This window comes from Camelus ferus, chromosome 9, assembly GCF_009834535.1.
Source record: "Camelus ferus isolate YT-003-E chromosome 9, BCGSAC_Cfer_1.0, whole genome shotgun sequence".
In the NCBI taxonomy this organism is placed as follows: domain Eukaryota; kingdom Metazoa; phylum Chordata; class Mammalia; order Artiodactyla; family Camelidae; genus Camelus; species Camelus ferus.
The window spans coordinates 56,348,229-56,374,297 of NC_045704.1; the positions used below are offsets into that span (position 1 = coordinate 56,348,229).

At 47.4% G+C, this 26,069-nt stretch overlaps 2 protein-coding genes across 2 annotated transcripts in view; both read left to right on the top strand.

Annotated features, from left to right (window-relative positions):
- The first annotated feature begins 9,696 nt into the window (after positions 1 to 9,696).
- On the top strand, positions 9,697 to 25,672 carry MLYCD (malonyl-CoA decarboxylase). Its single transcript, XM_032486863.1, is given in 6 exon segments — positions 9,697 to 10,267; positions 18,373 to 18,485; positions 19,767 to 19,887; positions 19,889 to 19,924; positions 22,241 to 22,393; positions 24,440 to 25,672. Coding segments are annotated over 6 exon segments (1,500 nt in total). The 5' UTR covers positions 9,697 to 9,724; the 3' UTR covers positions 24,974 to 25,672.
- The window catches only part of NECAB2 (N-terminal EF-hand calcium binding protein 2), a 71,984-nt gene continuing 68,177 nt past the window's right edge, over positions 22,263 to 26,069 (top strand). Inside the window, exon 1 of the mRNA XM_032486859.1 lies at positions 22,263 to 22,393. The gene's annotated coding sequence lies outside the window, so the exon portion shown is untranslated. The remainder of the gene's footprint in view (positions 22,394 to 26,069) is intronic.

Below are 26,069 nucleotides of genomic sequence, written 5' to 3' on the forward strand. Positions count from 1 at the left end.
TGAGGTGTGTATGAGCACAGGAAGTGATGGACGGCTTGGGCATTCTGAGCTGTCTGGAAGCCGGAACTGAGCTTCATTCGTCTTGTACCACCGGGACCAAGGGCTGGCACAGAGTGGACACTCTCCAAGTGTTGACGGCATCAAACCACATCTAATAAAGGGTGAAAAGTAGCTTCCTGGAAGATGCACAAATTCTGAAGCTAGAGAAATATAGATCTTTTCTTTCCATCCAAAATGGCAATGAATAAAGTAAGGCTTTTTCCTACTATTAAAAGTCACGCAGGCTCAGTGTAATAAAAAAGAGAAGTCAGAGTGGAGAGGGGTCTCCGGGAGTTGTGACTGCCTTCCCAGCTAGCTCCTGTGAGTTTCCAAGTCTCTTCATTCTAGGTTCCTTGGTTCATTTGACATTTCATGGGAAATATATTCTACTTGGTCTTTTTAAGTAATCTGGGCAACTCCAGTAAAGAAAAAAATCAGTATGCATGAAAGTATTTCCAGCAGCATGATTTATATATTAGCAGAAAAAAAAAAATAGAAGCCACGTAAATATCCAGAAATGGCAAAGTGATTAAGAGATTATGGTACATCAACTGAATTGAATGTTACACAGCCATTAAAAAGATGATTATGAAGGTGATTTAGAAACATGGGAAATGTTTGTGATGTGATGGAAAGTGAAAAGAACAGGAAATAAACAGCACAAACACAGTGATTACAACTCAGAAAAATATGTTGGCCTGTGGACAAATACTGGAAGGATTTTAGGAAATAAAAACTGTCGTAATTAAGATGCTAGAATTATGGGTGATTTCTTTTTTTCCAAGATTTTCCTTAACACTGTTTTTTTTATACTTAAAGCCAACATCTTTTGGGACAACTGCCCAGCCCATACGACTCTCCTGTGGACACTGTGCTCCCACCCAAAAGGGTGATTCCCTTCAGCTGAATTTGGTTCTTGTGACCCTGTATCCCAGCCTGGTCACCTAATCCAAGCTGGACCAATCAGATTCTCTCAACTGAAATTGGCTCAAGAGATGCTCATCCTTCTGATATGGTCTTTTTTTTTTTTTTAACTTGGAGATAAAATCCACAAATCATAAATTTCGTTTTTATTGTAACTATTTTATTTTTCTCTTCCAGTTTTACTGAGATATAATTGACATATTTCAGGTGCACAGCATAATGGTTTGACTACATACATCATGGAACGATTATCACAATAAGAGTAGTAAAACTCTGTCATCTCATAGAGATACAAAATAAAAGAAATAGAAAAACATACACCTCCTTACACAACATAGTGATTCAGTACTTCCCTACATTTCAAAATGATCACAATAGTTACCATCTCATCATACAAATATATAATTATCTACTATATTCCCCATATTGTACATTTCATACCTGTGACTCATTTATTTTGTAAGTGGAAGTTTGTGCCTCTTTCCACCATTTGAAAGTGTGCAATTTGGTGGTTTCTAGTACATTCACAGTGTTTTCCAATCATCACCACTATCTAATTCCAGAATATTTTCATCACCCAAAAAGAAACTCCATGCCCATGAGCTGTCACTCCCAATCCTCCCCTCCCCCAGTGCTAAGCAACCATTAATTTACTTTCTGTTTCTTTAGCTTTGTTTAGTCTGGATACTTCATATAAATATAATCCATGGTCTTTTGCATCTGGCTTTTCTCTTGGCATCATCTGTTCAAGATTCATCCATGTTGTAACATGTATCAGTATTCTGTTCCTTTTTATGGTTTACTATTCCATTGTACAGATATGTGGCATTTGGTTTATTCCATTCATCCATTCATGGACATTTAAGCTGTTTCTACTATTTGGCTATTATGGATAGCACTGCTAGGAATATTCGTGTACAAGTTTTTCTGCGAACATATGTTTACAGTTCTTTTGAGTGTCTAGAAGTGGAGTTGTCGGGCCGTATGGTAACTCTCTGTTCAACTTTTTGAGGTACTAGCAAAATAATTTCCACAATAGCAGCACTATTTTATATTCCCATCAACCATGTACAAGAGTTCCAATTTCTCAGCATCCTCACCAACACTTATTTCATCACCACCATCATCATCATCATCATCATTACTGCCATACCAATGAATTTGAGGTACCATCTCCTTGTGGCTTTGACTTGCATTTCCCTGATGACAAAGGATGTTGAGCATCTTTTCGTGAGCTTAGTGGTCATTTGCATACCCTCTTTGGAGAAATGTTATTCAAATCCCTTTGCCCATTTTTTAATTTAGGTGTTTGTCTTTCTGTTGTTGAGTCATAGTAATTCTTCATATATTCTGAAAACTAAATCCCGATCAGATAGATGATTTGCAAATGTTTCTCCCATTCTGTGGCTTTTCACTTTCTGGACAACGTCCTGTAATGCATGAAAGTTTTTAATTTTGATAAAATACAGTTTAATCTATTTTTCTCTTGTTGTTTATGCTTTTGGTGTCATATTTAAGAAACTATTGCCTAATCCAACATCACAAAGGTTTTTTTCCCTTCTAAGAGTTTTATAGTTTTAGCTCTTACATTTAGATCTTTGATACATTTTGAGTTAATTTTTGTGTACATTTTGAGTTAATTGTGTGTGGTGTGAGGTAGACATCCAAATGCGTTCTTCTGAGTTGCATTTCTCTGATAATTAGTGATACTGAGCATCTTTTCATGTGCCTGTTGGCCATCTATATGTCTTCTTTGGAGAAATGTCTGTTTAGGTCTTCTGCCCATTTTTTTTTAATTGAGTTATAGTCAGTGTACAATGTTGTGTCAATTTCCAGTGTAGAGCACAATTTTTCAGTTATACACGAACATACATATATTCATTGTTGCATTCTTCTTTGCTGTGAGCTACCACAAGATCTTGTATATATTTCCCTGTGCTATACTGTATAATCTTGTTTATCTACATATGCCTGTCAGTATCTACAAATTTCGAATTTTTGATTGGATTTTTGTTGTTGTTGTTATTAAGCTGTATAAACTGTTTATATAGTCTGGAAATTAAGCCATTGTCAGTTGCATCATTTGCAAATATTTTCTCCAATTCCCAAGGCTGTTTTTTCATTTCACTTATGGTTTCCTTTGCTGTACAAAAGCTTATAAGTTTGATTAGGTCCCATTTGTTTATTTTTGCTTTTATTTCTATTGCCTTGGGAGACTGATCTAGGATACCATTGCTACAATTTATGTCAGAGAATCTTTTGCCTATGTTCTCTTCTGGAAGATTTATGGTGTCGTATCTTTGTGTTTAAGTCTTTAAGCCATTTTGACTTTATTTTTGTGTATGGTGTGAAGGAGTGTTCTAACTTCATTGATTTACATGTGACTGTCCAGCTTTCCTAGCACCACTTGCCGAAGAGACTGTCCTTTCTACATTGTATATTCTTGCCTCCTTTGTTGAAGGTTAGTTATATTCTATTGATCCATATGTCTGTTTTCTTGCCAATACCACACTGTTTTTATTACTGTAGCTTTGTAGTATGTCCCAAATTCATCCTTTTGTATGTGGATATCCAGTACTTCTGGTACCATTTGTTGAAAAACCTATCCTTTCCCCCACTGAATGGTCCTAGAACCCTTGTGAAAAATCAGTTGACTATAGATCTATAGTTTTATTTCTGGGATCTCAGTTTTATCCATTGGCTCTCAGTTTTATCCATTGATCTATTTGTCTACCTTTTTGCCAGAGCAAATTTTGATTTTGATTAATGTAGCTTTGTAGTAAGTTTTGAAATCAGGAAGTACGAATCTTCCAAATTTGTTCTTCTTTTTAAAGATTGTTTTGGCTATTTAGGATGCCTTGTGCTGGCATATGAATTTTAGGTTCAGCTTTTCCATCTCTGCAAATTGGACCTTTGCCAGGGACTACATTAATTTAGGGAGTATTACCATCTTAACAATATTAAATACTCCAACTCATAAACATGTTTTTCCATTTACTTAGATTTTTTTTTTAAATAGAGGTACTGGGGATTGAACCTGGGACCTCGTGCATGCTAAGCATGTGCTCTACCACTGAGCTCTTCCTATCCACCCTTCTCCAGTAGATCTTCTTTAATTTCAGTGCTCTGTAGTTTTCAGTGTACATATCTTAAACATCCTTGGTTACATATATTCCTTGGTATTTTTTTCTTTTTGATAATATTGTCAATGGAATCTTGATTTCAGTTTGGATTAGGGCAATGTTTTGAGCCAAGGGAATGAGTAGGGGGAAGCATAGAATAGCCACTGACATGCAGAGAAAAACAAGTCTGAGCACAGAGAAAAGCAGAAGCAAGAAATTTATTTGAAAAGGGAAGGAGTTGGGAGAGAGACAGACTGAAAACTGTACTTTAAACAAATACTTAAGCAAAGTAGAGAAGGTTCCTGCAGCAAGACAGGAGTAGCCCAGGATAGGGGAGAGCACCTGGGTCAAGGGAAATGTGGACAGGCACCAGAGGAGTCTGTCTGGACCAGGCGGGCTCCTTCCATCAGCTGGTGATGAGGTTTCACACTTCCTTACTGGAGAGGAAGTAGGCCGGGCTCAAAGCCACCGCCAAGCCTTCCAAAGGCTTTGTGCGTCTCTGTCTCTGCTGAAGGAGCCTAACATCGTTTCCTGGAGTTCTGTAAGATCAGATGTGCCCAACAAAGAACTACTGACCTCATAAAGAACTACTGTCTCTCGGTGCTTTTATACTGTAACACTTGGACCAGAGGGTTGTACCCCATAGAACCTGCAGATAGTCAGCCAGGTACCTGGCTCCCTAGCCCTTAAACATGTGAATGAAAAATACTGCAAGCCAAATCAGTAAACAAAGAAAGCTGTGGCTATCAAGTCATCAGCTGCTACCACCACCCCCAAGAGTGAGAAGAGGGAACTCAGGATGCAGACAAGCAGGCAGCCTGGCCTCTGCAGCCACTCCCAAGAGTGCACCCAGAGGGAACTCAGGATGTGAAAGAACAGGATACTGGCCCTAGGATAGGTAGGTGCTTATCAAGGGGATGATGTCAAAGAGCCCAGACCTTTGCACCGTCCCATACATAGAAAAGCACCAAATTCCTTAACTTTACTAACAGTCTTTTTTCAATGTTCCGACTACCTGGTCTTTGTTGCAAAAACTCATATATCCTGGCTTTCTACCTTGCCACTTTGGAGCAGTCCCTCAGAGCAATCTGAGAGGCTGTCATCCTGGGCTTAAGTCCTCAGAAATGTCTGCCGAATAAAACATAACTCTCAGCTTTTAGGTTGTGCATTTTATTTGGGGGTGGCGGTAGTGGCTAATGACTTGATTTTATTTCATTTGACAAACAAAAGATGCTTTGTATTTCCATCTTAGCGGGACAGAAGTCCCAGATATTCCTACCGACTCCTGCAGTTTTGCTCTGTGGGAGACATGGTTGGTGTGGGATATTCTCTTCCATAAACGTGGTGGGGTGGGAAAGAGAAGAAAATGGAGCCTCACTTCCTAGAGGACAAAATAAATCTCCCTGGATAATGGTAACCATTTGAAAAGTATTTCAAAAGAAAAATTTTATTTTCCTGGCAAATTGCTCAAGGAGATGGCTTTCCATCAGCTTCTCTGTCTCTCTCTCTGTCTTGGTCGGTTTTGGTCTCTCTCTGACTCTCCCTGTCTCTCTTTCCACCCTCTTTTATCACACTCAGCAACCTCTTCCCTCACTTATTTCATAATTCCAGGAAGAAACTGCACAGGAACCAGAGTGTCTCTGAGTTATAGAGAAACAGTCCTGCCTGGGCTTCACATGGTGCTCTATTTTGGACACATGCAAATACACACCCGCTCCCAAATATTTCCATTTTATTACTTACAATCATTTAGCTAAAATATTAGGGAGTCCTTACTGCTTGTCATGTGCTTAACATGAATTATTTCATTTAATCCTCACTAGCCTGTGATAGATAATAACTCTCATCTACATCTCACAGATGGGGAAACAGCCTTTAAAAGGTGACAAAACCTACTCAGGGTCCCTGAACTAGAAAGTGGCAGGTCCAGGATGTGTGCCCAGGGCCACCTGCTGACTTCAGAGCTGGTTTTATTAATTTGCTATCCTGCCCTCTGCTCTCCCCTCTGCAATTGTAGCTACTCCAACCAAGTCCCTTTCCCACCTTTAATTTTCTACTCCTTGTTGGCTGAGACAGTCTGGAGGAGGATGTTTGAACTTGAGACTGGTCATCATCAAAGATGGCTGTTCTGCCCTCACCTGCATCTCCTTATAGGGACCCTGCTTTTGTCCTGGGTTCCCTGCCTGGATGTTGGTCCTGCTGATGGAGAGCCCAGGTATGATCAACCTGTCATGAACCCATTCAACAGATCAGGTAATTTATCTGTGCAAATTGCTGGGCCAATTTGCAATGCTGAGAGAGATTGCAAACCACCCCCCCCCCATAGAAAGTGTACCAAGTGACACTCCCACCAGCAGTGAAAGAGGATGCTTGCTCCCCCACAAGTTCATGAGCCTAGGGTTTCGTACGATTATTTGATCATTACAACCCAGTAAATAAAAACTGATAGATTTCATTGAAATTTTAACTTGCATTTTCTTAATACAAGTGAAGTTGAGCCCTTTTCATACTTTTAAGAGCCATTTCGATTTCTTCTTCTAAGAACTCTCTGGCCCTATCTCTTCTGTTTTTCTGGTGGGTTGACAGTCTTCCCGTGGTGCTTTGCAGCTCTTTATTAGGGAGATTAGCAATTTGTATGTGATGTAACTTGTAAATATTTCTCCAAGGTAGTGTCTATCTTTCCTTTTCATTTTTAAGCATAAAGAAAATTTTTTTAATCATATGCTGAAATTTTCCAGTCTTCCCTTTTTTGGATTCTGGGTTTGTGTCATGCTTCCAAAGTTTTGTCTCACTCTGAGATTTTCTTCTAATACTTTTATTTCATTTTTTAAAAATTAAATTTTTCAGACATCTGGAATTTGCTTTGTACAGTCTGAGGCTAGGACCCAGCATTGCTCTTTTTCCCCAAGAACCTCTCAGTTAACTGTCATTTCCCCCCAGGTGACGTGCAGAGCTACCATTATCACACACCCAATACCCAGGCACCTCTGGACTCTCTCAGGACCTTCTCCTGTTTTCATAGACGCTTGTCTGTTCATTCAGTTTTAATTACTGGAGCTTCATAAATTTTACTATCTCGTAGGGCTGGTCCCCCTTTGAATTTTTCCCCCATTATAAAATAATCGTTATCGCTTCCCTGTGGGTTCCCATTACCACTGGGATTAAACTGGGGGAGCAAAGGGAGTGTCAATAGATGAGAGTCAGATCTGGGCATCTCACTGATAGGGTAAGTCACGTGGCCTCATCAGGCCTCAGCCTCATCTGAAGACAATTACCTGACATAGTTGATTCAAGGCAGTAACCCATTGATCGTGTGGGCGGGGTTTGGGATTTATTAGATTCCTGTCTTGCCTCTATTTCCTTCACCATTTCAGCATGAAAGCAAGCTCAATTCTAAAGAATGCCGAGATGCTCGTTTTTAGCAGAGGCAGCATCATGGGGTCAAAGAGCACAGACTTTGGAGTGAGCCCTGCCTGGGTCCAGGTACTCCCTCCACAGTCTAGTCTGGGAGATACCTAGGGATCACTGCTGTCATTCACTAGTGTGCGCCCCCGGGCGAGTCCCTGTATCTCTCCGTGCCCCTGTTTCCAGCTCTACAAGATAGGAATAATAGTTCTTGTCCCATAGGGTTATTGGGAGGCTTCAATGAGATAATGCATTTGAGTGCTAAGAACGAGAGATGGCATTTAGTAAGCACTAACGGACGTGGTGTTGCTATTAGTGTATGTGAGCGGCTTAGCCAGCACCTGCACACATCTCTTCCTCACAGGCACGGGATATCAGAGGGACTTCAGTGGAACATCAGTTACTGACTGCTGTGTGACTAAGGAAGGGAGGGGTCCACCCTCCACTACCCAACCATCATTGGGTGCCCTGTAGATCCCAGACAAGAAAGGCCCTGCCCCAGAGCCCACCTGCCCTGGGCATACTGCCCACTATCTGTTCTCAACAGGCTCTGATGCTCTCTATCATTCTTTGTTCCTAGCTGAGGCTTCACTTTCTCAAAGAGCACATTGGGACCCTGGCTGGGTTTTCCTCTGCACTCCGCTCAATTTGGCATCAAACCCTGCAAACTCCTTCCAGTCTCTCACTCCTCGTGGCAGAAATCTCACTCCTGTAAGGAGGAACTGCCTGAAATGGGTGTGTATGTGTGGAGGCTGTAGATGGAGGGTAATTCCAGCCACCACCAATACCAATGCCACCAAGAACAACCTTCATTTCTGCCTCCCCGCCCCGTCCTGTGTCTGTCTTCCCAGTGCTTAAAAACTGACCTCAAATCTGAACATCTGGGAGCCACCAGGCCACAGAGGAAGGGACATGAGGTGGGAAAGACAGAAGATGGGGCTAGAGAGGGGAGCAGGGGCTGTAGGTACCGGGCTCTGCCTGTTATACTAAAGTATTTGGTTGTTAACCAAGTGAAAACATAGCTAGATGGATAGTTTAGAAAGTTTCCAGCAGCTGATGCAAAGAAATGGCTGGAGGAATCAAGTCTGGAAGCAGAGAGGCTACTGCAGTGGCCCGGGTGATAAGTGACAGGGGCTATAGGAGCAATGGGCTAGAGAGAAGAGATGAATGCAAGGGTCTTTTTAAAGTAGAATCAGTAAAACAGATGTTGGGATGAAGGGCTGAGGTTAAAAAGACGGTGCCTTTGAACTTAGAAGAACGGATAGATCAGCTTCTTCTCTCTGCCCCCGCCCCAAGCCCCCAACACATAACTAGCTTCAGGTCGCAGTTTAAAAAAATCACCTCCCCCGAGAGACCCTCCCTGATGACCCTGCCCACAATTGGTAGTCCATGCCGGCCCTGCTGTATCATTTCACCTTGTTGATTTCCTTTATAGCACTTATCACAGTTTGTAGTTTTGTTATCTTCTGTCTCCTTCCTTAGACTGTAAAGTCCATGGGGCACGTTCAGATCTGTGTCATTAATTATTTTATCCCCATGCTAGTATAGGACCTGGCACATACCAGGCGGTTAATAAACACTGTTGAATGAATGAGGATGAAGGAATGAGGAACAGGTTGGGGAGCAAAGTGCTTAGGAGAGCCCCGTTTGCCGCATCCGTGAGAAAGCTCTGCAGCAGTTCCCGGCTCAGGAGAGAGGAGGGCTGCAGTCCTGGGAGTCATCTGTGTAACTGAGAGCGCCTAGGCGGCGGTCAAGACAAAGGCTACCTTGCCAGAGAATTACCACCACGAATACTTCATAGGCACGCAGATTCCTTGGCTCCTCCCCAGACACACTGGATCAGAATCTCTGGAGTAGGGCCAGGAACCTACGTACGTAACACGTTCCCTGGGTGACTGTGATGTTCCCTGGGGTTGGAAAGCTCGGCCCTAGAGAAAGGGAGAGAGGCTGAGTCGGTGACTTTGGGTGGCCAGGTGACCGGACAGGGGCCGCCCCTGAAGTCGCCACCCGCTCTGCCGCCGCCGCTCCGCTCCCGGATTGGTCGCCGCCCGGGTTACCTTTGGCCACACTTGGCCTCGAGCCGCGCGCCGCCCCGCCCCGCCCCCGCCTCTCTGTCCTCCGATTGGCCGCCGCCCCTGTCGTCCCCCGGCCTCGGCCAATGGGCCGTGTGGGCGCCGGAAGCCGGAAGCGCGGCTGCGGCGGCGGTTTTCCCCAGGCAGTTGTCGCCCCGCGCCATGCGAGTCCTCGGGCCAGGCCTGACAGTGCGGCGCCTCCTCCGGGTTCGGCTTCCTCCGCGGCCGCCGAGGCCGCCGGGACCCCGGCTGTCGAGCGGACGTCCGGCGGCGGCCGGCGCCCTGGAGCGGGCCATGGACGAGCTGCTGCACCGCGCGGTGCCGGCGATGCCGGCCTACGAGCTGCGCGAGAAGACGCCGGCGCCGGCCGAGAACCAGTGCGCGGACTTCGTGAGCTTTTACTGCAGCCTAGGCGAGACGGCCGAGCGCGCCGAGCTGCTGGGCCGCCTGGCGCGGGGCTTCGGCGTGGACCACGGCCAGGTGGCCGAGCAGAGCGCCGGTGTGCTCCAGCTGCGCCAGCAGCCGCGGGAGGCTGCCGTGTTGCTGCAGGCCGAGGACCGGCTGCGCTACGCGCTGGTGCCGCGCTACCGCAGCCTCTTCCACCACATCAGCAAGCTGGACGGCGGCGTGCGCTTCCTGGTGCAGCTGCGGGCGGATCTGCTCGAGGCGCAGGCCCTCAAGTTGGTGGAGGGGCCGCACGTCCGGGTAAGGCCCCGCCCGGGCCGCCCCCGAACCCCTGGCTGCGGGGACAGTAATGGGCCGCACCCCCCGCCTTGCGCCCAGGTCCGCCAACCCTTGATAGTCCTCCCCGTGCTGTCCTCACCCGCTTCTCGGGCCCCAAACACACCACCTTCCCTTGCCTGGAGCCGTGCACACTTCGCCCTGAGTTACAGCCTCCTGCACCCTGTCCCCTTCCTCCTCTCGGCTTCTGAATCCTTGCCTCTCTCTAGTCTCTCCTCGCTCCAGTCTTTATAGAAACTCGGCCCTCCCTAACTTTTAAGGTGACTGTCACACCTCGTTCCTGATGAATGTGCTCCATAAAGTCTTTTTTAATTTACCCGAGAGCTTTCGTCTGTGCGGTACAGTTGGATGAGTACCCAGCCGAGCATCAGGCAGCTTTCTGAAAATCTGGATGGAGTCATTAAAAGTTGATTCAGCACCCGAGCCCTTGTCCTAAGAAGTCCTGTCAAATGCACGAAGGTGACTGGAACTTGAAGTCACCCGTATCTAGGAGTCTGGATGCCTTCTGTCTTCTCTCTGCCACACAGCTTTGGGCAGAGCGTTTTAGCTCCTGAGTTCAGCCCTTAAATAGGATTCTAAGTTGACTTCTGAAAGTAATCAGGCACTTAGCACAGTAAGTTCATGTTAGATGCCAATAAATACTTTAAGATTTAAGTAATGATGACTTGAAAGGTGGCTGATAGTTGAATAGAGCCTTTTTTATACTGTTGACATTAAATATGGCAGGACCACTGACTTGCATTTTTAGTAAACCAAAAATGATGTATATGTTTCCAGAAGGTCTGATGTTTGAACTTTATCAGGTACAGCTGGCTTTAAAAAAAAATTGAACAGTTGAACAATTACGTCCTAATTCATTTAAGAACTCAACATTGGCATGGTTTTCATGTTCATTGCCTCTCTCTTGGGTAGGTGATAAGCATGTCACCTTTTACTTAAAGGTAACAGATCACTTGCGGTCACATGACTATATAGCCTCATCATATTATGTGAGTCATGGTGTTTATCAGAAACTTTCTTATCTTTCCTAGCTACATGGCCTTAGAGGCATAAAATTGGGTGTAGTTAATAGGACTAATCTCAGACTGATAACAGTGGCTGTGATGTGGTTGCTCCTAACAGCTGGAGACTCGCAGGCTAAGAACCCACAATTGTTGATGGCACTGGCACCAAATCAGTCCTGGAGTCTGTGTTGAACTGCCCATGTTCCCGGCTAAATCCCTGTCTGGATGGCTGAGATCTTGTGTTCCACACACTGTGCATACCCACCCCACCTGGTTCCTCTCAAGAGAGTCTTGGATCTAGCCTGCAATCCAAGTAGACATTTTTCTCCTTGAAGCAGAGACCAGTGCTCCTGAAATCCTTCTGAAACTTGATCCTCATCACATAGGAGGCTTGAGAATTAGGTAGGATGTCTGTCCCCTGTTGCAAAATGAAACCCTCTACCCATCTGTCCATCCATTCAACCCGTGGTTGTTGGGTGTTTATCTTATACCAGGCATGCTCCAGGCTCCAGGGTCCCTGGGTCCAGAAGCTTCCCTTCTACAATGGGAAGGGTTAGGAGCAGACTTGCTAGGTGTAAGTGCCTTTTATGCACTTGCTCATTTCATCCTCAGCAAGACTTAGGGACTGTCTGACAGAGAAAGTGATTAGAGCTGGTGAGAGAGCCCGACCCAAGCCCCGCCTCCACGACTCCACGGAGCCAGTGACCTAACTAGATCGAAAATGGGTTTGTTCTCTTAGGATTTGCCTTTTTCTGTAAAACTAAAGGAAAGGTAGAACAACCCAGTTGAGTAATGCTTTGTTTTGTTTAGTTTCACTGAGTCAGGGGTTCAATATTCTCCAGTTATGATTATATGTATCTTTCCAAGACTTTGTACAAGCTTCTGTCTCGTCAGCAACCTCAGCGCCCATCTTTCTCTGAAACCACAGGTCAGTCTCTACTCTTTTGTTGAAAATCATCAACCCTCACATGGCCAAAAGGATCACGTTCATTGTCTTTCCTTTGCCATTTTTGCAACCATCTGAGATATCCCAGCTTTCCCAGCATTACTTCCTTCTGCGGGCCCTGCTCTCCAGCCAAGCTGGCTCCTGGATGAAGTTTCCAAACCCACATCCCGGTGTGATTCCCATAAGAATAAGAGCTCTGTCCACCCCCAGCTAATGTGCTGGGCTTTTCCAACCGCTCCAGCTCCAGGTGGTCTCACCCAGTTTTGAGCTTCATCGATGTTATTGTCTGTACCCCTGAGTGGGATTTTGTACATTAACCACAGAATTCAGCATTTGAAACATGTTGTTCCCCCGAAACTAGATGATCAGCCCCCTGAAAACCAGGACCTTGTCTTAAATTTCTTGCGTAGCAAAGTGATGAATGAAGCAGGAGACGGACTCCCAGGTGCCCCACCACCCAGCTGCAGAGTCGGCAGCTAGCCATTCCCATCTGTCCTGAAGTCAGACTGCTCCGCTCAGGGTTCTGAGCCTGGAACAAAGCCCAGAGGCCATGAAAGTTTTCTGCACTGCTGAGAGAGTTCCCATCAGGCCTTCAGACTGCACTTGCCTGGGCAATTCCTTCTGTTCCATCTGGTCCTCAGTCCTCCTAATCTGTGAGTCGTTAGTGACTTGTTTCCTTGCTCCTCCCCACATGAGAAAAGTTGTAGTTATGGTGCAAGTTGAGAAGGAACCTTGGGGGAGCCGAAAGCTGTGACGTTGAGACTTGATTTGGGGGAGGAGCCGATCCCAGGGGAATCCAGAGCTGTCAGGGAATCCAGAGCTGTCAGGTCCTAAGGTGTCCAGCGTTCCCTCCCTTTTTAGTGAAGGCTGTCCACACACATAAGGGAAAAACCGTCACGGACTGACAGACCAAAAGTCACGTGGAATGAGCAGAGGGTGAGTGACAGTGGCTTGACCTCGGCCTCTGCACGTGACCTGGACATACTGGGTGCAGAAGCCTTTTCTGGTGTTGCCATCAGACCTCTTCCGTTTCTTTTTCTAGAAATAGCATCCTTATCCCAAGGGCCTAGAACCGTTAGTGGCTAAATCTGTTGGTTCCCTTCCCCTTTGCCCTATGTGGCTATGTGGATTTGTTTTTTAATCTCTATCATTCAGATCATTCAGAAAATTGGTTTTTTTTAATCCACAGAGATTGCCCCTGGGATCTGAGGTTGTAATTTACCACCAGAATCACTTCATGTGTGTGGTCCACCTTCATCCCGTTTCTTCTGTTGCTCTCTGGATTTTGCATCCAAATTAAAGAGGCAACGCAGCTAGAACTTTATGCTTTTAAGAATTCAGTGTTGGAAACCACCAGGAGTCTGGTCCTCAAAGCTTTAGAGCGAGAGCCCCAGACACCCCAGCCCTAGAACCTATAGTGCCCCAGGAGGCAGGGGAGGCAGGGAGCACCAGTTCTCAGCACCTCTTACTGTGCACAAAGCACCACATCACACAGGTGCGCTTGTCCCTGGCCCCTGCTGACCATCGGAGCTGCCAGGTGACGTCAGGTGGACGTGCGCTGGCTCACAGGGGAGTTGTCTGGGGTTCAGCCCTGGGTGTTGTTGCCCTGGAATGAATGGCCTTGGTCCACTGGTTCCCCTCCCAGGTTCTTATTTACTGCATCTTGTGAGCGTGAAGGCTCTTTTAGAATAATTGGCAGATATGAGGCCAAGAATGCCGATGGGGTGTCTCGTACAGGACAGTGGGTCCAGTGGACGACGCACCGGGGTGGGGAAGGAAGGGCTGGTCCCCGGTGCTGTCTTTGCCATCCGCCAGTTAGAGATGTGATTTGTGGCGATCGCAGCCCCATGCCTTAACAGTCCTTGGCCAGTGGTCTCTGCGCTGAGGTGAGAGACCCAGCTGGTGGTCCGTCTGCCCAAGGGATGTCGTGGAACTTTGCTAAAAATAGGGTTACAAACAAGGACAGAGTTTGTCAAGATCAGCCTTTCTGACCCAGGGCCATGGTTATTGGAAATACGGGGAGATCCCAGAAGCCGGACGTTTCCATTTGAGTGTAGACTGGTCTGAAGCCCGAGGCCAGAGGCCAGGCAGGGTCTCTTTCCTTGGACATTTAAAATCAGATAAGGTTTCTTTTCTCTTCCTAAAAAATAAGGGAACTCTCTATCCTTTTTGATAGGAAGTTCAGAGTCAGTATCAGGTCTCTTTGCTGGGAAGACACAAGTGCTGTGTTGAAAGTTGTGACCTCCCGGCAGAGGTCAAATGTGTAGCATGTCTTTCAAGATAGCAGGTCCAGCGTGGAGAAGGTGGACGTCACCCCCTGTTAATTACAAGCTCGTTAGAGGCCAAGTGTCTCAGAGGCAAGCCTGGGACTTTCTGATTCATCCCAAGTCTCCACCCCCAGGCTGTGTCCACCTCGTGCTGTTTTGTAGAACTTCTTGGATTATACTAAGTGAATTCATGTTAATGGATTGATTCCAAGAAAGGGATTTTAGTTGTTTTCATAATTAAGGAATTTGTAGAAAAGGTACTTAACAGTGTCCTTGACATCTCTGATCACTGGATATGGCTCCCTCCCCAGTTTTAACCATAGGAAATGGAGCAATAAATCAGTCATCGTGTGTGTGTGTGTGTCTGTGTGTGTGTGTGTGTGTCTGTGTGTGTGTGTGTGTCTGTGTGTGTGTGTGTGTCTGTGTGTGTGTGGAGGGGGTGATATCAGATCCATAAAGCAGCTCAGTCACACCAGGAAAAGAAACGATCCCTTTGGTCATGAGATAAAATGTACTTTTTGTTTAAAATGCTCTTTTCCTCTGTCAGAGTTCCATGTGAATTTAGAGGCTTATTATCAAGCATGTGGCCTTTCGGTAGCAGTAAGTCCGGATCTGCATGTTCTTCCCTGATGTGGGGAAGTGAGGGCGCTGGGATCGGGAGCATGAATTCACCACTGTCCTCCTGAAGGAACCGCCCTGTGAACTTGAAGTCCCCTGTCTATCTCTGCCCCTGAGGCAGGATGTGCAGCTTACAGACTTTTTGTTTTTCTGCAGAGTTATTTCCAAAGGCCCATTGGGGTTGAAGAGTTAAGTTTCTTAGAAAATCCTCAGGGAAACCACGTGGACTCCCATTCTAGAAGGTCTGGGCACTGTCAGCGATGTGTGGGCAGCAGAGGGGAGCTGGCACTTAGGAAATGATGGGCGATTTGAACATAGAAATTACAGTCAGATGAGAGGTCTGGGAGCCTTAACAGAAGCCCAGGCGGAACATGAGGAAAGGGAGCAGACTCGTGTCAGACATGGTCCACACCCCACCGTTGCAATGCGCAGCCTGTGCAGCGCTGTGTGGAACAACCTCTGGTGGTTAACCTAGTGGTCTCGGGGTTCTGCCAAATTCTGCGCTTAGCTCAACTGATAACAACTTATTCGTAGATAGGAAGGTTGTGTTGGCAGTTGTATTTCTGTGTCCTGGATTGCCGATAAATGATGGCTGGATTACTGTGCACAAAGCCTACGCCATCTCTCTCCCTCCTGCTGTCTGGGGTCCAGCAACCTTGTGCCTTCGGTGCTCAATTCCAGCCTGAACAGCTGCGGTCCTCAGCACTGAGCAGTGGAGATGTGTCACCTTTAACCTAGATTCCCAGTTCTCGTGTCCAGTGTCACAGGAGCCCAAAATAGAACGAGGGGACTTGGAGAGGTGGTGCTTTCACCAGCCAAACCCTTTCTTTCATAATTAATTCTGAATTCAGGCCGAAGCTAGACCGTTCCAGCTTTTTCCTATTATGCGTGTAGTAGAGACGCCAGCACATCCTACGTGGAATGCAGCTAATCCGTTCCCAACCTTTCCATGCAGAAGTTCCCGACTTGGGGTCCAAGAACCCCTGGGGAGGAGCTACAGATAAGTGTCAAAGGCATCTGTGAGCTGCAGGAAATTGTATGCAGAATTTTACGGGTGTGTTTGCTTTTTCCTGGAGATAGGGTGCACGGTCTTGAGCACATCCCCAAGAGTATGTGAGGCCCCCCCAGGAAGGTTAAGACCCACGTAGTCAAATGCGTAAATGCAGATTGAGAAAGAGCCCTGGTGTATTGCCTGGCACACGCCACCCCCCTCCCTCCCTGCTACTGCTGGGTCACTGTTCTCCAGTTTTTCTTCTCTTTTTCATTTGCTGTCAATCTGTTAATCATCTCCCACATGGAAGAGCCCACTGAATGCTTTGAGAATGGGGAGATGAATCAGAAATTACCTCTGTCCTTAGAGTTCAGAGCCCAGTGAAGAAGACCCAGCGACGGGATACAGACTTCAGGGGAGTTACATAGGTCATCTGGCCCAGTCACCTGTAGGCATGTAAATACTTTTTAAGGCATCTCCACCATGTTCATGCAGACCCCTGCTCCATGACTTCCCATGGCCAAGGGCCATGTCTCCCTGAGGGCAGCCTGAAGTACTCAGAAGTTCTTCACATTAAGTCTGACTGTGCCTTTCCCAAGTTGGTCCTAGATTTACCCACCTCCTTACCCAGTGGGGGCCTCACAGAACAAATGTGTGACCTCTTCCGTGTCCCAGGCCATCAGTGTTTAAAGATGGATCTCACTTCATTCTGAAACTTTTCTTGAAGCAGTAACCCTATGCCTGCAACTTAGCCTCGAGTGACAGAGTTCTGATCCTTTCACCTTTTACCAGGGATTAAAATGTGAGATGGCCCTCTAACAGTTTTACAGCTTTTGTGCAGTTTTACAGCTTTTGTGCAGTTTTACAGGTGTTGTCCATCGTGGTCTTTGTGATTTCTGTAGAGATTCATAAGGTCAATTCTGTACCAGACATACTGAGATGCTTACTATTATCCAGTAATAATATTCAGTGTATCTGTTAGTATGTAGTTCATCTATGAGTAACAGAGACTCAAAATAAGAGTGGTTTGAATAAGAGAGGATTTTTGTCTTTCACATAGAAGTCTGGAGGTAGGCAGCCTAGGGCTGATCCTGCTCTATAGTGTCCTCAGTTGACCCAGACTTCTGTCTGTTGCTCTTCCCTGAAAAACCTTCATTCCCAAGATTACCTCATGGCCCAAAATGGCTGCTCCAGCTCTAGCCAGCACATCATGTTCCAGCCTGCAGTGGAAAGAACAAAGAAAAAGATGGGCAAAGGGCTGCTCCTGCCATCTTTCAAGGTTCCCCATAGCAGGACACCTCTGCTTATATATGATTAGCCAGAACTGGGTCATGTGCCTCCACTAGCTGCAGTGCACGCTTTATTCTGAATAGCCATGTGCCTAGCTAACAAGTGAGGCTTCTCTTCATTTGGAAGAAAGGGACACAGCTATTGAAGAACAACAAGCCATGTCTCCTGCTCTGGGCATCCTCTCCACTCTGGCTGTTACAGAGCTTACCACCGTTACACGGGCAGCAGTCACAGTGGGCTCAGCTAGGATGGTTCTGCTCCTGCATCCTCTCCCTTCCTTACATACCTCTTGTTCTATTGTTGCTTGAAAAGTTTCAGTGCAAATGTATCTGGTGGTAAAGTTGAGTCAAATCATTTTTGAAAGTACACTAGGTTAAACAAACGAGGTGAATATCTCATCAAATCTAAATGCATGGATGGCCAGATAGACTATTATTTGATGGCCCACGAGGTTAAAAAAAAAAACCTACTGATTAAACTGTGACCTGCCATCTTTTGAAAACTGCTTCCTGACTTAAGAGATGTTAAAATAGGAAAATGCACATCTTAAGATTTGACAAGATGTGGTACCTGGACCCAGTACTTGTTTCTCTTAGGAAACGAGGGAGGATGTTTTGATGAAATCACAGGCTGTGCCTGAGAGGGTGTTAGCATTTCCTCCACGACACACCATTCAGCGTCAGATAACGTCCTGTGTTTAGTTGCATTCCCTGCGGCAAATGAATTGGAACATAGTTTGATCTGGGCAGCTTAGTTCAGATGAAACACTCCCCTTCAGGTGTCTTACAGATGGAAGGAGCAGAGAAGTAGAACTGAGTCCAGTCTGAGGTGGCTTTTGCAGACTCAGCTTTCATACCATGTCCTGGTGTCTAACTCCTGCCGCTGGCAGTGATGCAGGGATGGGCCTGGTCTCTTTCCCTCAGAAGGCCGGCACTTTCTCCTCTCCTTTTCAGGAAATGAACGGGGTGCTGAAAAACATGCTCTCAGAATGGTTTTCTTCTGGGTTCCTGAAATTGGAGCGGGTCACCTGGCATTCGCCGTGCGAAGTGCTCCAGAAAATCAGTGAGTAAGTACTACGTTCCCACTTTTCCTAAACCTTAGCTTAAAGCCAGTCTCCAATACTGTGTACATTTTCCTCCAAGCCTAAAGAAACCCAAACACAGTATCACAAAGCTGACTGTCCTAGCAGGTAATGTCGAGACCATGGCGGAAGGAAGGACCCAGACAGAAACCGATTGTTCTGCCAGTAAACCCACATGTGGTTTTTAAAAACAGAAACGGACTCAGAGACATAGAAAACAAACTTATGGTTACGAGGCCTGGGGAGGTGTGGGAAGGGATAAATTGTGAGTTTGGGAGTTGCAGATACTGACTACTATATATAAAATAGGTAAACAAGATCCTGCTGTACAGCACAGGGATGTTATATGCAATATCTTGCAGTAACCTATAATGAAAAAAAATATGAAAAGGAATATATGTATGTAGATGTATGACTGAAATATTATGCTGTACACCAGAAATTGGCACAACATTGTAAGCTGATTACACTTCAATTTAAAAAAAACCGACATGTGGGGTCTCAGTTCTGTCCTCATATTTAAAGCACACGGTTCCCCCTTTTCTCAAGACCGCATTACCAGAGCGGCACAGATTCACTGGACCAGGAATTTGCGTCAGTAACGCAGACAGCATCTATCTCATCCAGTTGTTGAAATTTCTACCTTAGATAAAAATCTCTAAATTAACAATATCGGGCATGAGTCCATCCTGCCCCGGCCAGAGTGAAATGCAGGCCGGCTGACACGGTGGTCCTTGCCCACAGGAGGAGCTCTTCCCGCCCCAGAGCTCCTCAGTCCACATTGTCTCCTGCAACCTAAGGCTCGGGAACTGTCGCAGCATCACAGATGCGAGGAGCTGACGGTGCTGCCGTTATGTTACGTGTGGAGACAGAACAGCGGGGGGCTGAGCATCTGGACAGATGGAACCAGCCAGGCAACGCGTGTATGGTGGCAGCCCTGACTTCAGACTGCAGAGATTCAGAGGAAACAAGACATAGGACGGACAAAGACGCGCATCTGGTTAGGTTCCTGTGTTAAGATCTGCTGCATAACCTCCCCCGAAGGGCCTCGCAAACTAGTCCAGGTTTTAGAGCACAAATTGGTGTGTAAGATGGTCACTAATGGTGGTTCCTCTCAGGCAGTGCCGTTTCACACGAACATGATTTTCTTTGAATTCCCAGAGTCCATCGAAGCTTGAAGGATTTCTTTGCCTTGAGTGAAGAGTGAGTCAGAATCAGCCACAGTTATTTAATGTTTGTCTCGCCTCTTTCCAACGTTCTCGTCAGGTCTGAGGCTGTGCACCCCGTGAAAACCTGGATGGACATGAAGCGCCGCGTCGGGCCCTACAGGAGGTGTTACTTCTTCTCTCACTGCTCCACCCCTGGGGAGCCCCTGATCGTTCTGCACTGTGGCGCTGACCAGCGAGATCTCCAACAGCATCCAGGTACCCCGCACGCATGGTCGGTTCAGGGTGGAGCGGACGTCCCAGAGTCCCTTAAGTTTTGGAGGAACTTAGTTTTCTTCCCTTTTGTATAATAACCTGCCTTCGGATTTTGTGGATCTTGGAATTGGCTCAATACAACCTCCAAATCTGCGGCTACGGGGCGTAGACAAGTGGTGTGTGGCAGGGGTGGGGCGAGGAAAGCTCCCACCAGGCTTGTGGACTGTGAGTGGGGCAGGCATGAGGCTGTTGCAGGGGACAGCGAAGAGGTGCAGGGGTGCGTGGCTCCACTCTTCAGCTTCTGTCAAGTGCCCAAGGGTAGTTTCAAAAGACACACGAGTGGAAAATTGGAGAGTAGACGGTGCCCGTGTGCCTTATGTGGGCGGGTGCTCTGTCTGGTGGGATGGACCCGCCTGCAGCGAGCTTGGCCTCTCCTTGAGAAGTTGGTGAGTGTTGGAAACATCGACTTGGGCAGGCGCACAGGGGCTGGGAGAGGAGCCAGAGCAGCAGGGTCGGGGAGGAGAGCAGGTGCAATAAGAGTAAAGGCCAGCGAGGAGAAGTGGAGACACCAGATCACCTTGGCTTCTGGAAGCTGGAAAGGTGATCGTGGGTCACAGGTGGGTGCTGGGCAGCATCTCCTGGCATCCGAGGGTGGAAAAGTCAGCAGAGCGGCTGGGCTGGGCGGGTGTTCTTGGTCCGCAGAGAGCCTCTCCTAGTCGATGTTTGTGTTTGGAGGCGCCAGCACAATCACTCACTAGAAATTATTACTGCGTCTCCCGGGGCAGTTTGATGACAACCATTAAAATATAAAACGTGTGTTGCTTTTGACCTAAAAATTCCACTCTTTGGAGACTTGAGCACCTGGACACATGAGAGATTGTGTCTGTACATGGTTTTGTGTGTTGTGTGTGTGTTTAAGTGTGTACTTGCCTACAGCCAATGAGACAGACCTGGAAAGGTGTTCACCAAAAGCTTAAGAGCAGGACCAGGGGTTTAGTTTTGGAGTAATTTGTGATTTCTCCTTTATGCACTCATTTCTTGCCTCTTTGGCATTATGCCCATCTCATTTGTATAATTAAGGAAAGGTTCGTTTGTTTGGGAGGGGGTGTTGAAAACTTTAAAAAAAGATTTGCTGGGAATTTTTGAATCAGAAACCACAAGGTAACCTCCAGACTTCTTGCAAAACAAAGGAGGTAATTCAGCAAGATGAAGGCTGAGAATGATGGGAGGAGAGCTCTGACCTTTGACCTCAGAGTTCCTCCGTCAGCTGCAATGCCGGAGAAGGCCTGGTGTGGCCCTGGGTGTTGTGGCCCCTGTGTCACCGACTGCCCACTTTCCTTAATGGCAGCAGTTCGTGACTTCCCAGGAGTCACAGAAGAGACCCTGTGAGCGTCTGAAGGGACCAGAGCCCAGGACACTTCCCCAGGTGGATATGCTCAGACCCGCCCATCCCATGTGCAATTTCAGAAAGTCTGTAGGCTCCAGACCTTAGCCTGGGTGCAGGACCAAAAACCCCCACTTCAAGCATCCTGTGTAGCCAGTGGAAGTTAGAGCAGTTGAAGCAGGCTCTTCAGAAGCAGGCTGGCGTTTCTGTGTCCAAGCAAACCAAAGGTCACCACCGCTGTCCCACTGTTGTCCAGTGGCCCTCCCCGCACTAAGGCTCAGAACGCCCTGCACTCACATCTCAGAGCTAATCAAGTGGGACTTGGCCAAGGGACTTCCCAATACTGGTCGTTCTCATTCTTAGATCGCTTCCCGCACATGTCTGTGCAGATGTGTGGTTTCACTGCAAAAAACAAGGATGTGGTACAGAACCAAGAAGGTGCCTAGGAAAGACGTGAGAAGGTAAATTTCCCAAGAGAAAAATTACGCAGGGCGGCACACAGCCCAGTGAGAAATCTCAACAGCTAGATTTCAGAGTCATGGAGTGAAGCCACCGTGGGGACAGGATGTTGGGCCTCCGCTCAGGAGCCACAGGAAGTGGAGCCTCTTGGCTGTGACAGGGGCCAATGTGTCGTCTCTGGATGTCAGAGGTCAGGAGTTTGTACAAAGTCCTGAGAAAGACCAAGGGGACCTGAGTTGCAGTTCAGCAGAGTTTGCTCGGGAATTCGAATTGATGGAAATGTTACAACAGGAGCAGCCAGCCCGGGGAAGTGGTGAGATTGCCGCCGCAGAGAGATCGCAGAACAGAAGAGGGCGCTGAGTCTCTAGGGCCCCTGAGTCCAGGGAGACCCTCTCTCCAGCCCGGGGAGGAGTGAGGGCGGTGGGGATGCGTCCACCACCAGTGACAAGCACATTACCACCGTCCATGTTTTCCAGGCGATCATTGTGAAGGAGTGTCCCCCATCGGAAACTGAGGAGCAGAACAGGATCACCACAGCCATCTTCTACTCCATCAGCCTGACCCAGCAGGGGCTGCAGGGAGTGGAGCTGGGCACCTTCCTCATCAAGCGGGTGGTCAAGGAGCTGCAGGTGAGTGAGGTGCAGTCTGTATCCCAGTCTTATGATGGCCGAGGAGCCCTGCCGTCATTTTTGGGGACGGGATGAAGCTCTGGGCTCAGGGGAGCTGGAGTGGTCATGCCAGATGCCTTGGGACACTTCCTGGGAGCCCTGGGGCTCCTCGGAGATAGAAGCAGTGCCAAGAAAAAGGTACCTGGCACTAGCTTCTCATTGACCCCAAAACGCAGGTGTGTCCTGAGAACAGCACTGCACCTTGGCTGGCGGGGCCGCTTCTGATTGGCACAGCTTGTCCTGTCAGTGTCCCCTGCAGGGCCCCCTTCACTCCTGCTGTCCAGTCCCTGCTGCACCTGACCACCCCCAGCCACCCTCACCCACACCCTCTGGGCCCTGCGCCCACCAGCCCAGGCTTCCTCAGGGTCCGGGACAGAGTGTCGAGGTTAGACCAGGCAGCCTGAGAGTGAATGCAGTGGCACTATGTTTTTTATAACTACCTTCTCTTGGTTGTCCTGAAAAACACACTTTGCCCATCCTGCAGCAGAAGTGTTCATGTCCACTCTGGGTCAAGGCTTTTTCAAACTATCCTGAGGGGCTGGGGTGCACTGGAATGAGGAGAATCTAGTTTTTAGGGGAAGTAATTAGATTGTTAATAGTTGGCTCTGAGAGCAGTGGTCTCTGCTCCTGGTGGTTTTAACGCAGACGGACAATGCAGAAGCTCTTCCTCAGAGAAAGACAAAGGGTGGAATTAAAACATGTACGTGCCTCGTGTTAAATTCCTGATTTGACATCCAAGAACTCGGGACTCAGTGGGGTATTAGCTCCATCAGTCACTCCCTGCCCTTTTGTCCCCAGAGGTGGTGATTACACTGAATTTCTTCTTACTTCCTGCGTCTTCGCTGCAGGTGTTAATGAATGAGGCAGAGGGGGGCGCAGTGAGGATCAGTCAAAGGAAGAGCAGAACCTGGGCTCAGGGTGACTCACCCACAGACTCTGTTTCTGAATCAGGTGGCCCGGGAGCCATCCTGATGGCTGACCGCTTCTACACACAGGACTGAGCGGAAAAGTCACCAGAGAAATCTGAAAGGAGGCTCTTCTGCCCAGAGGTGTTCACAGGGGTTTGTAAAAGCCACCTTCAATGCCCAATGAAAAGACCAGGGTTAGGAAAATCATGAGATCATCTTATCTTTTCCTATTATTCTGTTGTTCAAGTTATGGTTTTGAATTTTGAGTGATAATGAGAAAATGCTCATGATATAAATTCATAAAGCAGGGTGTGAAATAACTGTCTACCCTTATAAAAACTGCCTAGAGAAAGACCAGAAGGAGTTACACTCTATCAAGCCTGGAGAGTACTTATCTCAGAGCAGCAGAGGATGGTGGTTTCTTTGCATCTGTCATAAATTCTTTAAAAAATTTTCTATAGTGAGCATATATTACATTTTTAATTGGAAAACGCTGGATTTTTTAAAAATAGTCATTGAGATCGCTCTGTAGTTTGAACGAAAATGATTGAACTATAGTATCTGATGTGGAGAAATACTCATTGCCTCCCCTTCTATGCCATCCTCTGCCCTCACTGTGGTCTGTTTGGGCAATCAGTTATTCATTCAACAAACAGTCATTGGGTACTTTTGCGCCAAGCATGAGAGCAGGTTCTGTGGCCTCAGCAAAGCCCATGGAGGGGCCTGGTGTGCTAGGAAGACAAGCCCTGTAGTCATAAGATGGCATCCCATGTTGCAGCCGCCCTGCCAATCCAATTTCAGGCAAGTCCCCCAACTTGCCAGCGTGAACAGTGGTGCAGATGGAGACACCATCATAAAGGCTTGTCCTGGGGATTCAAGAGGCCTCCAGGACCCAGCACACATCAGATTCTTAATAAATGTTCCTTGAGAGAAGAAAATTCATGTGCATCAAATACCACCTTGTAAACCATACAGTCACGCACAGAGGTCAGTGATACATAAACCAAAAATGAGGAGGTCTTTCTGCATCAGCGACTGACCTGCTGAATTTTGTGTGTTTTCTCCGCCTTCCTTTCCCCACCCAAACTGTGCCTTCCAGAAGGAGTTTCCTCACCTTGGGACGTTTTCAAGTCTGTCTCCTATCCCCGGATTCACCAAATGGCTCCTGGGGCTCCTGAAGTCGAAAGCCAAGGAGCACGGGAGGAGCGAACTGTTCACCGATTCCGAGTGTAAGGAAATCTCTGAGATCACAGGGGGCCCCGTTCACGAGACTCTCAAGGCCTTCCTGAGCAGCAGCGAGTGGGTGAAGTCCGAGAGGCTGGTCCGGGCGCTGCAGGCCCCCTTGATGAGGCTCTGCGCCTGGTACCTGTACGGAGAGAAGCACCGGGGCTACGCCCTGAACCCCGTGGCCAACTTCCACCTGCAGAATGGCGCCGTGATGTGGCGCATCAACTGGATGGCAGACGTCAGCCTCAGGGGCATCACCGGCTCGTGCAGCCTCATGGTCAATTACCGCTACTTCCTGGACCAGACGGCCGCCAACAGCACCGCCTACCTCGGCTCCAAGAACATCAAGGCTTCCGAGCAGGTCCTCAGCTTGGTAGCCCAATTTCAGAAGAACAGCAAACTCTAATGTACCCTTTCCCAAAGCAGACACCCCGGCTGGGAAAAGAATAATTTTCTGGATGGTCGGGGGCAGGGTCATGTATCCAAAGGCGCTTTTAGAGTAAAGCAGAGTTAAACTGTGGTCTCTGGCCTGTGGCAGGGTCACACCCAGCAGCCATTCCCTGACTTTGATTGCAAACAAGGGATGGTGTGGGACCTGAAGCAGGGTTGTGGTGGTGGGTGCAGGGGGATGCAGGCTGGGTGGGGACATGGGGCTCTCTCCAGAAGATTCCATCGTGGCCTTTGGCCTGGCTCCCTGCCCTGGGACAGTCTTCAGAACCTGTAGAGCCTCTGTCAGTGCCCGTCCCAGGGTGGATGGGTCAGCCTCACTGGGACCCGGGCAGACAGCCCAGGTGAGATTTCCCTTTGAGCTTAGAACATAATTCAACTGTGGTCGCTTTAGCCATTTCTCTCCACTCATTGCGAAGGGGTCAAGGGATGCCCTACGTTTCACTAGTTTAATTTCAGTGTTCATGAATGTATAAAAAGGTTTGTGACTTTGCACAAACTGTGCTAATTTAAATCACTGGACATAAGAGTTGTTGTCACCTAGGGCTTAAATTGGATTATAGACTTGATGGTTACAGTGATTCAAGTTCATAATGAACTGAATGGTGAAGAACAAGTTTGTTCTGTGAAACATTAAACACATGGTTCTTTACGATCACATGGTGGTCGTCTTTAAGATCCAGACCTCACTAGCTGTGACCTTGGTACCCAGCCAGCCAGTTGGTGTGTTCGGTGCTCTGTGAAGGTGGCTTGAGAACAAAGTTGAAGACAGAAGCGCGCTGGTTACTGGGGGGAGGGGGCTGTTCAGTTAGGCGGGCGGGTCCCCAGCCCTCCCCGCCTTTCACCTTCCAGACCCGTCCTCAGACTTTCTCTGTCATCTTCTGCATGTTACTTGCTGCCTGATAACAAACAGCATGACAGTGGTCACCACTAGAAATTATGCTTTTCCTAAGTTCTAGTAGAAGCAGTTTCTTCTAGAAGCAGCATTTTTACATTGATTTGAGCTAATGCTGGGAGCCCCTAGGCTCTGCAGGCCTGAAGTTCCTGCTCTCCAA